The sequence below is a fragment of the Macaca thibetana genome, chromosome 1, assembly GCF_024542745.1.
Source record: "Macaca thibetana thibetana isolate TM-01 chromosome 1, ASM2454274v1, whole genome shotgun sequence".
Classification (NCBI taxonomy): Eukaryota; Metazoa; Chordata; class Mammalia; order Primates; family Cercopithecidae; genus Macaca; species Macaca thibetana.
In genome coordinates this window covers 131,766,266-131,779,777 of record NC_065578.1, presented here as the reverse complement: position 1 = coordinate 131,779,777, position 13,512 = coordinate 131,766,266, and the positions used below count along the sequence as shown (strand labels likewise).

Sequence of the window (13,512 nt, the reverse complement as noted above, 5' to 3'; positions counted from 1 at the left end):
GATTCTATATCCTGTGAGCAGGGATGGGTGCAGAATTGAGTGGGGGTTTGGGTCCTGAGAAAAGTCAGTGCACACACACAGGTGTGCGCAGTTCAGGTGCTGACAGAGATGCAAGCTTGTGGGTGGACATATGTTTTTACATGCATACATCTAACATAAAGGTAGGTTCTAACAGATCGAGAAACAGATGTACACACACACACACACACACACGTGTGCGCACATTCAGGTCATGCTGAGGAACCTGGGAGAGATGACTCCCAGGAGCGACTTTTAAAATTATCTTAATATGTTCTCTGAACTGAGTAACACTCCCTGGGATGCTTCTTTCACCTTCCCCACCACCGTCCTAATCACTAAACAAAGCCAGAGAGGAGACAGAAGACAGAGAGAGGCTGGGCAGGTCGGACAGGGGGAGGTGGTATTGCTCTGGGCTTTGTCATCACTCTTCCCTGTTTATCTCTCAGTTTTGGTTCCTATTCCATTTGCTTCCTGGAACAGCTTTTCTTCCAGTGAAGCCATCCCTTCTGGGTTTTCTTGGTTTAACAACTCCCCTCATGCTCTGGTTCCTCTTCTCTTCTCCCTTGAGATGACAGTGACCCCACACCTCAAGAGAACATCTGCGCACCCTGAGGATGTTTATTGATCATTCACCTTCTCCCCAGGCCAGCTATAGAAACAGACGCTGGCAAGAAAGTCTGACATAAAAATGTCTCTCTCTTCATTCTCCTTCTCCCCAGACAAAATAAGAAACCACCCGCTTCACAAAGGCAGTGTAGACTTTAATTCAGGTTGACACGTGGGAAGAGAACTAGGATTTGCTTCCAGGGGTGTCCAGATGAGAAGACCATCCTTCAGGGAGGGGCAGAGAGGGCAAGAGGGTGCGGGTGGCCTGGTGGCAGAATAGGGCGAGGAGCAGGGGCGTAGCCACACAGTGCAAAATTGCCAAGGCTTCTGCCAGGTTCAGCAGCAGATCCAGAGCCTGCTGGGCCAGACATGTTGACAACAGCAACAGCTTGGACCTCACCAGGAAATCCAGTCCCAGAACCACCCCATGAGGCCACCAGAAAATAAACCAGGCCCACAAGATATTCATCCAGGGGCCTGGCCCCATACCCAATGCCTTCTTCAGCCCCTTGGCTCCAAACAAACCCAGTGGCAACAAGACAAAGACGGCAAGACAGGCTACAGCGTGTGTAGCCTGCAAAGCCTTCAGCTCCATGCTGTATACCGGAGTGCAGAGTCCACCAGAAGCGCCACTGGCCAAGGTGATAGGCAGTGTCAGTAGGGCCGCCACTCCCCAAAGGCCCACAGAGAGCCCCAGGGTGAGGCCTGGGACCTGGCCTGCACCCAGTTTGGGGCCCAGGGAGGCATGGCACCCTAGCAGCAAAGCCTGGGCAAAGGCTGAACCATACCAGACACAGTAGCCCAGGCTACATAGGGCGGAGCTGCGGGTGTTACCTAGCCCTGGTGCCAAGATGGGCACCACAATGCTGAAGAGAGCACTGCCCACAGCCAGCTGCGCCAGGACGGGCCAGCCAGGGCAGAGCTGCCAGTGGAAGAGAGGTCTGAAAAACATGAAGAGGACAGTGCCGCTAGCTAGGATGCCCAGGACACTGACGAGGATGAAGAAGGGCAGTGCAGAGTCATCCAGCAGGTTACAGGAGTGGCAGGGGGCAGCTGCTTCCAGGTTGGCATCGTAGTCTACATCTGGGAAGGAATCATTCCCGTCATAGGAAAAATTCCATAAATCTTCACTGTTCAGCTGACTTGAGTTCTGAGTTGAGGGGGAGAGTTCCGCCTGGAGGACATACCCAGAGGAGGCCATCAGAGTAACCCCGGAAGAGTCTCCTAGGAACTGAGGGGCAGGTGGGAGGGGAGGACAGAGAGGAAGGTCGGGTGGGAGAATACGGTCGCTGCAGGAGTCAGATGCAGTACGGACAGTGGGAAAGGACAAAGCAGGGAGCCTGAAGATCCGGAGCAGGAACAGTCCTGGGGAAGCCAGGGCAGCTGGGGCTGGAGGAGCAGTGCAAGGTCAGAAGGGAAGGCACCAAGGGACCAAGATGGAACTGACTCAAAGGCAAAGGGAGGGACACAAGAGGGAGCCAGGAGACTAGCATAGGAAGGAGAGAAGGAAAACTACCTTAAAGGAAGAGGAAAAAGAGGGAAGGGAGAAAAGATGAGGAGGAAAAGGAAGATATATGAAGACTGAGGAGCAAACAGCAGGGGAAATGAGGGGCATAGGGGTAAAGGACTGTGGGGCCTGGCCCCATACTCACCGGGTGCAGACAGTTCCCCATGGCACCGTTTGGTTCACAGACAGAAGGGCTGGGACGGCTGTCAGCGCCTGTGCTTCCAAGATAAGAGCCAAGGACTAATGAGGGCCATCAGGTTCCGGGCAGGGACAGGGGGCATCAGGAAGCCTCACCCCACGCCCACTGCCTGCACAAGCCTCAGGTCTATGGGGGGCACTGGCCTCGGGGCTTCCTGTTTTGAGGTTGGATTTGACTGGTTGGGACTGCACGCAGGAAAAAGGTGGGGACCAGAAAGTGGGCATTTTACCGAAGTGGAAAGGGAGATTGAGAAACCAGGGGGTTTTCCACCAAGTAGAGACTCTTCAAGCACAAGGAAGGAAAAGAGGGGGGCTGGGTGACTTGTGAAGCAGAGATAAGGGAGGTGCTGGGAAATTGGAGTGGAAAGGCGGCTGACTCTTACTGCTCCTCCATCCCCTTGAACTTGATCCAAGGAAAGGCAGTTCAAGAGCCATGTGTTTGGGGGAAAGGTGGTGGTGGTCGAATCCGTCCCACCTGAGGGGTGTGTGCATGTGGGTGTGGGCTCTTTGTGTGTGCTGATCTCTGTGTACGTTTGCTGTGTATCAGTGTGCACGTATCTGTATGTGAGGGGCTTGGCGGGTGTCTGGGTGTGTCTGGCTATCTCTAGGTCTGGGTGTTTCAGTGTGAGAGTGGGAGGGCTGGGGTGGCTGTCGAGGCTGCCTAATGAAGCCATTTCAGGGAGCTATTGGGTGTGTGCCTAGCCACCTATAGGCTCAGTGCATGCCTCTTGCATAAGAAGTGGAATACATGGTCTGACAAGTTAAAGTAGGCTCTAGGGGACAATGGGACAGCATATTTTAAAATGGGACCATTGCCCACAGGGTGATCTCTATTCATATTTCTACTGAGGGACATAAAGTCTCTGGAACTGCTTCATTGGTCAGGCATCTTAGCAATATGTAAAGTTTCTCACTGAGGGGCAGAGGTGGCCAGCAGAGAGAAAGAGCATGTACCCTGCAGGGAGGCCGATTCTCCTAAGCCCATTTCACTTCTTTTTAGTGGCCTCTTCCCCCTGCCTCCCCTCCTCAGCTGTTTACCCAGGATCTTCACTGTTTCATCACCCCTCTCTGCTTTTATTTCCTCAGTTGGGGAGACATAGTGGGGGCATTGGGAATGGTGAGCCGTGGCGTGTCCAAGTGAGAGCAATGAGATAGAAAGGGCTGGTTAGGGGACACTGTTTCATTTGTCCAAAACAGCATCAGCTGCTTCATCCCCAGTGTTGTTAAGGACCTTCTGTCCCATTCATGTAGGGCTTCCTAAGGGGCCAAGCACCTCAGACCCAAGGTGCAGAAGGATGGGTACCTCGTAGAGATTTCCCCCTTTTCTCCCCAGACACTAGCTCAAGTTTCAGGCTCAACATGCAGGGGCTGGAAAGTGAGTTTTGTCTGGTGGTGTCTGGTGATGCTCTCCAGGGTGGGGTTGATGGTGTCTCCATCGCCGTCTCAACATTCTCCAGCAATGCCTGGCAGAGGGTGGGGCGAAGCAGTCAGATGCCCCCCAAGACACTCTCCAGAAAGGAAGGGCTTAGCAAGAGGAGGTGAACACACTTCTCTCCTTTGGAGAGTTATATTGTCGCCGTACATAGATATCCTTGAAAGCGGCCTGGCAAGGGACACACCACCTTTTGAGGCACCAGGCACCACGTGCAAGGGGTATGGGAAGAAGACCCTCACATACACACATCCCAGGAGCAGCAACAGGAGCAGAAAGGAGGCAGCTGAACGACACGGATAATCCAGATATATTGAGGGTAGCCCCTCTGAGATTAGCACAGGAGAGTTAGAAAGATTATAAAGATACACGGTCCCCTCCCTGCTCCCTTCCCCACCCTCCACCTTGGACAGACACACACAGCACAAGAGCCCCTCTCCCTCCCACCCCCCGTACAAATATGGCTTCTGTGTAATATGGACAGAGTGGTTCAGCTTGAAGAGGAAAAGTCATTTTCCCAAAAGCGGGTGCTGGGAGACAAAAAGCTCGACAGGCCTGGGGCCCCAGGGCCCCCTTGCTGTTGTAAGAGGAGTAGGCCCTGGCTTAGGTGAGGGGCTGCGTGTGGTGCCCAGGGCCCTAACCAGCGGCTGGAAGATTCAAAACCGTATTACCTGAACTGAAGGGGGTGGGCAGACCTGCTAGATGGCAGCTGCCCCTTTTTGCATGCCCGTTGTCAGAGCAGGGAGGAATAGCTGGCAGAGGGTGGGAGCGATGCCAACGGCATCCTGGATCTGAGGCGGGGCAGTCTGGCCAGGACAGGGAGGACCAGGAACCTCATCTCCACGGCAACCAGCTGGGGCCATGAGAAGGAAGACAGGAAACCAAAAGGAAGGGTGGGGACCCAGCCTTCAACTCACTGGGTACAGACTATGGGAGAAATAGGTGGTGGTAGGTTGTTCCAGGGTCAATGCCAAGGAGAGGCCTGAGAGGTGCATAGCAAAGGCTGTGGCACTGACTCCATGGCTCAGAGGAGGGAAATCCAGGGAAGGGCTGAATGCTCTGTGTTTCAGGTTTCAGGGAGAGATAGAATGGACAGCTGGGCAAACACACACCCAGGGACTCCTTTCTCCAAGACGGATGGGCATTGGGGGTGGCAGAGGAAATACCAGCATGGAACAACATCCCAGGTGAGGTGTGAATCCTGACTAGGAATACCCCATTCCCAAAGCCTCCCCGACATGTCCCACAGCCCTGTCCACCTGCCCAGGACCCCTGGCTCTTAGCCCTCCTCCTCAGTCCCTTGCTCTGCCTCTCACTCACACGCACATGCACACACACGCACACATGCACACAAGTATACACACTACACACACGTGCACACAGTTCACATTATTCCCTTAGTTTGGGCAGGAAACAGCTCAGTGCAGTGAAGCTCCTTTTAGTAGTTTTGTTGTTACGTCTGCCTGGCTGCTGAGGGAGGAAGGACTAAGGGCTGGCGTTGGGACCAGGAAGGGGGCACAGGGTGGCCAGGATGGGAGGAGTAGTTGCTGAGCAATGCCATGGGAGGAGTGGTTGCCATGCAACAATCCAGAGTCTTGGGTAAGAGTGAGGGGCCCCTCAGCAGGGGCGGCAGAGGCAGTGCAGGCCCCAGAGCAGTGCCTCTCCCACAGCTGCTGGAGCAAGGAGGGGCAGCCACCCTCTGCAATCTCCAAGGGCAGTTCCTATGGAAAGGGCCCAGTTTTGTTCATTTCCTTCCTCTCCAAATCTACACTTCCTTGCAGGGACCTGCGTCCTCCCCAGGTTAAAGCCCTGGTTGCTTGCATGGCTGCGTGTCTTCTGCAGGCCACATCTCCTCAGGACTCCCCTACTCATCACTTTCCCATTGCTATGGAGGAGGGGTGTCAGGGTGGCACCTGCCTCCTTGTTCGTAGTGCTCAGGTGCATGGCTACCAGAGGAAAAGCCACTCCCAACCTTTGTCGACAACCATCCCATTTCTGGGTTCCTGGAGAAGTCTGGGAAGCTGCTCTGTTGCAGAGGCTGAAAGGAGGGGTGGTGAGAACGCCCAGCTCCCAACCAGCCCTGCCCCTTACCCTTCCTCGCCCCTCTACCTTCACTCTCCTCCTAACACTCCAAGGTCTTGTTTTTTTGTTTGTTTTTTGCCTTTCTCACCCCAGGGCTCCTGCCTCTCCAGCCTGGAGACGGATTTGATTTGGGATTGTTACAAAAATAATAATAACCCAAATGCAGAGAAGCCACGGAAAGGGCTGAGGGCAACCCTCCCCTCCCCCCCGCCCTCCTCCCTCCCCATTCCAAACCGAGTACAAAACCGCACCCAAAGCAGACATTCTGTACAGGGGGGTGGGTGGGCTGGGGAGCAAGCGGGAGGGGCGGCCCTGGGGTCGCTCTGTACAAGTCCAGGTTGGTGATAGCCCCAGCAGTCCCCACGGGGCCCCTGGGGGGGGGCGCAGGAAGTGGGCAGGCGCCCCTAGATGAAATATTCCTTCTTGTCGTCCCCTCCCGACTGCCCGCCTTCTGCATTGATGATGGCTGTGTCCGCATCTGGGGCATCGTCGGAGCCTTTCGCCTCATGTGTCAGGTAGGTTCCTGTGTAGAGACAGAGGCTTCTCCTCTCAGGACCAGCTTCCCAACCTCTGAGTCCACCCTGCCCACTCTCTCACCCACCCACTCACACACCGCTCAAGTCATTTTTGGCTTGCCAATAGCTCTCTTCTACTCCACCTTACCTAATTCGCATTTTGCTTCCAACATCCCTCACCTGACCACACCCTTCATGAATAATGAATCCTGCCCCTAAGTAGAATCTCATCTATAATACAAAGCAAGAAAGAGGGGTGTGTGTGTGTGTGTGTGTGTGTGTGTGTGTGTACGCATGCGTGTGCACGCAACTTGGTGACGGGGGAACTGCTATGTCAGCTTCATGAGCAAAGCAATTGAGATCTGGCTTATGTATGACCAGTCTATGGAGTCAGGCTGCTGGCTAGAATTAATAGCAGAGTAGGAAGTCTGAGAGGAAGGAATGTGAAAAGAGGGTAGAGAGAAGGTATGGATGTAAGAGAGAAGACAGAAAAGTGGGAGAGGAAAGAAAGGCAATGAGATCAAAGAGGAAGAAAATGAGGTTAAACAGACAGAAAGTAAGAAAGTGCAGGAAGCAATGAGATGGAGATGCGGTTTCAGGATCTCTCTGTCTTGCAGCAGGAGACCTGGAGGTAGAGCAGCATGGGAGCAACCGCTGACTGAGTGGGAAGGTTTGATTTCACTTGGACCATCCCCAAGTGATCAGGCTTTACACTGCGGGGTTGGTGGTGCTCAGTTATCACAGGGTTGGCAATGATAGGGTTGGCTCCATTTTTCATTCCCTAAACATTCCAAAGGGCTGACAAGTCTCTGAAGGCCCTTTCCATTGTCTGCTCCTCCTTACGCCTGCCTCTGATTGGTCTCCCTGCCCCTCCAAAGTTCTGCTGATGTTCTCCTTGTGCTTCTGACCTTTGTGCCGGATCAAGTAATGTCCAAGGAAGATGAGCATGATGAGCAGCAGGAAGACAATGAAAGCCACGATCCCGCCGATGATGGCGTGGTAGGTGCTGGAGGAGGAGGGCACCGGACTGGGGTCTGGAGGAAAGGGCAACACACACAGTCAGATCTGGGGAAAGCCCTTATCTTACAGCATTCCAACTTGGACATGAATAGTCTTACACTGCAGGGAACAGGTACTAACATCAGGAAAATGGAGCAGCATCATTCGTCATGCCTTATTTTGTGCTTATATGCCATGCCTGGATTATAGTATTTGCTAAAACAAATTGATGGATTAATGAATAAATAAATAAATCTGCCCACACCTAGTCATATAAATTGAGTTGTTGGCACCGAAGCTTGACCTCGGTCAAAGATCATTGCTTTAATGCCTCTCCTTCCTTCCCTCCCTCCCTCCATTTCTTCCTTTCTTCCTTCTTTCCTCCCTGACTCCCTCACTCCCCCTCTTCTTTTCCTTCCTTCCTCTCTTCCTTCTTTCCTCCATCCCTCTGCCCTTATTTCCTTCTTTCTTTTCTCCCTCTTTTTCTTTTTAATTTATGGGTTATGAGAGTGTTCCTTCTCTGTCCCCATGGCCTCTTACTCTCCTGTCTGCTTGATATTCTGAGCCAGCTCCCCTAGCTCTAAGGGCCTTCTCAGCCTATTCACCCACTGCCCTAAGATCAGATAGGGAAGGAGCAGTAAAAGCTGATAGAGCCAAGAATTAAGCACTTTGACAGCACCTTACGAAAGACGACAGATTGTGGCCCCTATGTAAAGAACACTGTTCCTTTGTAGCAGGGGAGTTTAGTGGTGTTCAGGGGAGTTTAGTGTTCAGGGGAGTTTAGTGTTCAGGGGAGTTTAGTGTTCTAGTGAAACCCTGGGCCTCTTGTCTTTCTCGAGGACGCGTGGGACTCCGTCTTCCCTTTGCCACCCTCCACCCTCCAAAGGTTTGTGCAAAGGAAGAGGTGCTTTCTCTCATGATAGTGGATGTCCCTGCCACTGAATATACAGCATCTGTCCTCTATGGCAACCTATGCAGAGGACTGACAACCCGTATAGAGGATCAACAGCACAGACTGGGCCGGGTGTGGCAAAGACAGTAGCAGCACAGCCAGAGTCCCAAATATCTGAGGACTCACATGGGCCCAGCACACGGTTCTGAGGTAGCCATAGACATAACTCTCCCACCCATGGGAGAGCTGCTGTTTTCCATGGGCTCAGCCTGAGTCTTAATGCCTCATTGACTCCTTACATATTTTGTCTTTCCTACCTTATGTCTCCTCAGGCTTGGCTGGGCCCGCGTTTCAGTTCCTTGCCTGTGTACGCCTTATTTGAAAAGAAAACATTTGTGTTCTGGTTTTTTATGCCCTGCTTGGGAGGAAGGGAGAGGATGAGTCCAGGGAATCTATGATATGATTGGGGTGGAGGTGATGGTGTAACTTGGAGGAAGCAGTGAGTTTACCTGCTGTCTTTCTCTCAGGGAGTATGTGAGACACAGCCCACATGGAAAATCAATCCTGGATACTTATTCCACAGGCTATGGAAATGGCAGTTCCTTAGAAAAGCACAGGTTTCCATAGCCAAACGACCTCTGGGGTCCTCAATTACAGGCCCCCGTCTCTAGGTAGAACAGCGTTTAATTTCATTCCAGTCAGGCCCACTTAAGGATATTCCTGGAAGAAGATGCAGTAGCTCCCTCTACCACCAGGTGTCAGCACTGGAAACAGACGCAGTTCCACAGGACTCCCTCTGCCTGGCTGTTGAGCACAGGGCAGAGGGGAGATCAGCAAGATACCAACCACAAGGGCATAAGAACTTTCTCTCACTGCCAATCATCATCAGATTGGTCTGGAGAGATCTGGGGGCAGAGACCGGAGCTCAGTGCATTGTCCTTGCTCTTGGCATCCTACAATAGCCTTGTTGTGCTGAGGCAGCTCCCACATGCTGAGGTCTGCCGCTGGAGTGGGAATCACCCATCTAGACATTCTGATCTCAAGAACTCAAACCTCTTATCGCTGGGAGGCCTGGCTCTTATCCCCCCAACTGTTTTAATGAGTGTTTCAAGTAAGGGAGCCTCTGACAGTTCCCTGACAATGCATTTCCCCTATTCTGAGAAAAGATTTACAAGACTTTCTGGTGGGACCCACAGCCATTGGGATCTTCAAAAAAATCCCCCGTCAACTCTCCATAAAGGGGCCTCTGTGCCACCCTGCCACAACTCCTGAAGCTGGGTTTTGTGGTCACAGCTTTGAGAAGAACTTTAGAGAAGGCGCGTCACCTGGTCCTTCTAGAAGATACAGCATCTGAGAAAAGATTCTGTCTCTTGGCATAGTACAAGCTTCTCTCTATTTTCTGTCCAGACCCAGTACCGTGTGCTTAAGGTGGGCAGATTAAAAAACGACAGCAGTTGCATTGCACCCAATACCTAATCTTAGGAGAAGCAACTCTGAGAAGAGCCAGTTAGAGAAGGAAATGCACCTGCGCCTGCACTTGACAGGCTTTGGGGCCTCTGCACACAGTATTATTGTTCTTGTTGTCAGACAAGTGCAGGGGATGGAAGATGGTGTCACCCAGGCCACCACTACCAAAGAAAGGCAGATGAGAGCCCACCCTTCTAATGTTTTTTCACTAAGCGGCCATTTCACATTCTAGAGTGGACCTGGGACCTAAGCCCTCAGGGACCCCAGTGGTGGGCTGGTTTTCCTTTCCTCCATTCCCCGTCACAGTTTGGGGATGTTATCAAGAAGTATTTTAAAAGGGAATATGATGGACAGAGAAAGGAGATTCTGGAGGAAGAGAACTGAGGAGGGCTCACCATTAACGTTGAGAGTGTAGTAGGCCTTGTAGCTGCCCATGTTGCTGGTGGCCGTGCAGCCGTAGGTGCCGCTGTCACTCTTGTTGAGGAAGGGGAAGATCAGGGCACTCTCTTGGGTCATCTTCAGGGGTGGCACACTGCCCTCCTTCTCCCATAGGTACTGCTGGGGGCTGTCGAGGCAGACAAATCAGAAGAGCTCAGGAGAGCATAGGCCAGGGAGCTAAAAGAAAAAAAAATAACTGGGAGCAGGGATGTCAAGGACTGTTTGATGAGGCTGGAGAAATTATCAGGGCCAGAGACATTGGAGCTGCTATACTCCAGGTGGACTCTTGGGGTTCGTTCTGGGGAAGCTGGAAATCTCCTGACGTATCTTACTTTAACTTGGCCTTTGTAGGAAACTCAGGGACTGAGCTAGGGAGTGGCCCCTTTCAACTTGTGCTGCTTTGCAGAAGAACTAATTGCAGGTGGACATTATTGGACAGTCAGGGAAATGAGAGGCTCAGGTCAGACAATAGAGAGGAGATAGGAAGGAGCTGTTATGTGAAGAAGACAATCTGAGAATGTGGAGAGTAAGGAGGAGACCAGGAAATGGATCTTCTTACACTGGATTGCCACGACCCTCACAGTGTAGCAACAGCTTCTGGCCCTCACGAGGATGGGGAGGGTCTGGCCTAATCATCGCAGTCGGTGTGTCTGTGGAGAAGGAAATGGTGTCAATGAAAACCTCCCCACACAGCTTAGGAGATTCCCTCGCTTAGGTGCACACTACAGCTTCTACCTCTAAATGTTTCCGCAGCCCAAGAAGCGCCACAAAGACCTTCCTTCTCCTAATTCTTATGAACGAGGACCATTATTGCTATTGAAGAAGTGAGCAACTCCTCTTGCAGCCTTGTGTGATAGGATTCTGGAAGGTCTGTCCTTGTTGGGACTCTAAGAGATGCCTGAACAGAAAGCTGAGAAGGGAAATGAGTGGTTTGCCTGTGCCTAGCAAACTTCCTAGCACATAGGAAGGACCTAATACATATTTTTTACAGAACAAATAAACTTGAACTTGCCACGTATTGAGCTCACAACTTATCAGTTCTCTCTGCTCTGCAAGGGAGCTTAGAACTAGAAGCAATGCTTGAACACAAAACATCATTTTGAATGGTCAGTCCAAACACGAAGTGAGAGCTTTGAAACAGCAAGAGACCGGGGTCATATTTTGGCTGCAAAAAGGCACTGACACAATACAGAAGGGCTCTGTGAAGGAAGAATGGCATCTGCCATTGACGCCGAAGGGCTGCTTAGGAGGCTAGGTCCAGATGGCCGCTCAGAACAATACAACCAGATGCTGGTCGAGAACAACAGATAAAGAGACTGAGCTTCCCCTAAGGATAGAGCCAACCTTAACAACCAGTTAATGAACGTGTTTCAGCCAAATCAAATGGGACACAGAGAATCAGGCCAGGTGAAAGAATGGGTGTTCTGGGACCCCACAGCCATAGAAACCTCTAGCACAGTGCCTGAAGTATAGCATTTGTTGACTGACTGCTGATCACAGTTGGGCCAAAAGGGTCCCTGGCAAGTAACTGCCAGATGGTCTGGTATCTAACAGAGGAGTCTTTGGGGCTCAGGCAGGGGACCAAGGCTTTAGCTCTGGCCAGGAACCAAAGGGCAGGGGGGGAAAGCTCCAGGCCAGGGCCTCACACTAGGAGCTAATAATTAGAGAAGTACCTTATAGGAATATAGAACTTTGACATTTACAAAGTTCTTTCACGTGCACTGTTTTATTTATCCTCACAGTAACTTAGTGAAGTAAGCAGGAGACACAGAAAAATGAAATGCTTTGGCCAAAGGAGCACAGCTAGTAAGCGGCAGCACTGCAGCTAGAATCTGGATTGTCTGCCTGCGGACTGAGTCTGCTAAATGAATAGCGATGCCACCCTAAACCTACCTCAGGTTGAAGTTTGAGTAATGGGTCTAAGATATTATTAAATAGCAGTGAAGCAAGGAAAATAATTGGGCCTAAGTTGATTCCACAAGAAGAGGATGAAGGGGTTTGGTTATTTTGAAAACTGCCCAACTTTTAGGTAAGTTAGGACAGGGAATGCACCATTTCCTAACTCTTAACTTCTCCCGTTGGGGTTTCGCTGATTCTTTTCCCTTTGGTTCCTCCACCCAGAAAGGCTGTTCTTTACAAATTTCCGAATTTCCTCCGATGAGAAATTCCCATTTCCAAACTTCCTCAGAAGTGTCCTAACCATACTAAAGGCAAATTCCATAGAGGGTGAGAATGTCCTTGGAAGGGCTAGGAGTAGTGAAAGTGACAGTGGCCATTTCAGGTCAGAATCCCAGGAAAATACATGGAGCTGGGGCAAATGGAAGAGCAGTCAGTAAGGAAAAGATCTGGGAATAACGATGCCAGGGAAACTGTGCTTTCCTACCACCCATATTTTCTTGAAATCATAGAACGTTACACTGAGATAAAGTTGTAGTGATCCCCATGCTCACCGCTTTCACTTAGCAAATAAAGAATCAGGCTCAGTGGGGTAAAGTAATTTTCCGAATATCACACAGCTAGTTAGTGGTGGAGTGCAGACTAGAAACTACTTCCTGGGAATCCTGAGTTACTACAGTTACCACCATAGTTTGCAGTCTGGCTATATTACACTGGCCTAGCCCAGGGGTTGGTATCCCCTTGGACCAAATCCTGCCACCTGCATGCTTTAGTAAATAAAGTTCTACTGGAACACAGCCCAGCTCATTTGTTTACATATTGTCTATGACTGCGTCCCTACAACAACAGCAGAATTAAGCAGTTGACACAGAGACAGTATGGGTCTCAAAGCCTAAAATATTCATTACTGGGCCCTCTGTAAAGAGTTTGTCAACCCTGGCCTAGTCCTGGCAGTCCTTGTTTCATTTTCTACCTATCCACTTAACTGTGCGTGTTGTTTCACACACAGTCACCTGCATTCTTTTACCCTAGTCCTCATCTCATATCTCATCCTTCTTCATCCCCAAGCCCATGACATACATAAAACTTCAATGCGTTGAGAGGTGGATCTGTCAGCTCCCTTTAGAGATTCATGGTTCACAGAGCACACGATGTTCGCCCCATCATCCTCCCGGGTAACCTGGAATGTCACCGAGCTGCTGACAGTGAAGGTTTTACCATTGGGATCTTCCTGTATGCGAGTTGGTTCTCCTAGAGTGCAGAAACAGTGGCACACACACAAACACACAGAGAGAGACACAGAGTAAACCCAACATACAGATATCATGTGGGCCTCACTGTAGACGTACAGATGGTGAGTCTCAACCTAGATAAACTTAGAAAGCTGTGGCAGGGAGAATGTAGGCCCCAACACACACATAGGCACTTGAGTGCACACAAAATACGTGTTCTCTTCCAT

The 13,512-nt window shown here is 51.0% G+C and overlaps 2 protein-coding genes across 4 annotated transcripts in view; both read right to left on the bottom strand.

Annotated features, from left to right (window-relative positions):
* Positions 1-761: 761 nt before the first annotated feature.
* On the bottom strand, positions 762-4,568 carry ACKR1 (atypical chemokine receptor 1 (Duffy blood group)). Its single transcript, XM_050758876.1, has 2 exons — positions 2,280-4,568; positions 762-1,801 (listed from the first exon to the last, which is right to left on the bottom strand). Exons 1-2 carry the CDS (start codon positions 2,298-2,300, stop codon positions 812-814), a joined length of 1,011 nt encoding a protein of 336 aa, XP_050614833.1. The 5' UTR covers positions 2,301-4,568; the 3' UTR covers positions 762-811.
* A 618-nt stretch (positions 4,569-5,186) lies between these two features.
* CADM3 (cell adhesion molecule 3) overlaps positions 5,187-13,512 on the bottom strand; it is a 30,629-nt gene continuing 22,303 nt past the window's right edge. For all 3 annotated transcript variants that reach the window (XM_050758082.1, XM_050758071.1, XM_050758091.1), the window contains 5 exons: positions 13,134-13,304; positions 10,717-10,807; positions 10,115-10,284; positions 7,270-7,395; positions 5,187-6,369 (listed from right to left, as the gene is read on the bottom strand). In XM_050758082.1, coding sequence (XP_050614039.1) covers positions 6,251-6,369; positions 7,270-7,395; positions 10,115-10,284; positions 10,717-10,807; positions 13,134-13,304 — 677 coding nt within the window. In that variant the 3' untranslated portion in view covers positions 5,187-6,250. The remainder of the gene's footprint in view (positions 6,370-7,269; positions 7,396-10,114; positions 10,285-10,716; positions 10,808-13,133; positions 13,305-13,512) is intronic.

Coding starts and splice junctions, on each gene's coding strand:
- ACKR1 (XM_050758876.1), bottom strand. CDS start 2,300: ATGGGGAACTGTCTGCACCCG. Junction 1,802..2,279: donor TGGGGAACTGTCTGCACCCG/GTGAGTATGGGG, acceptor TATGTCCTCCAG/GCGGAACTCTCCCCCTCAAC.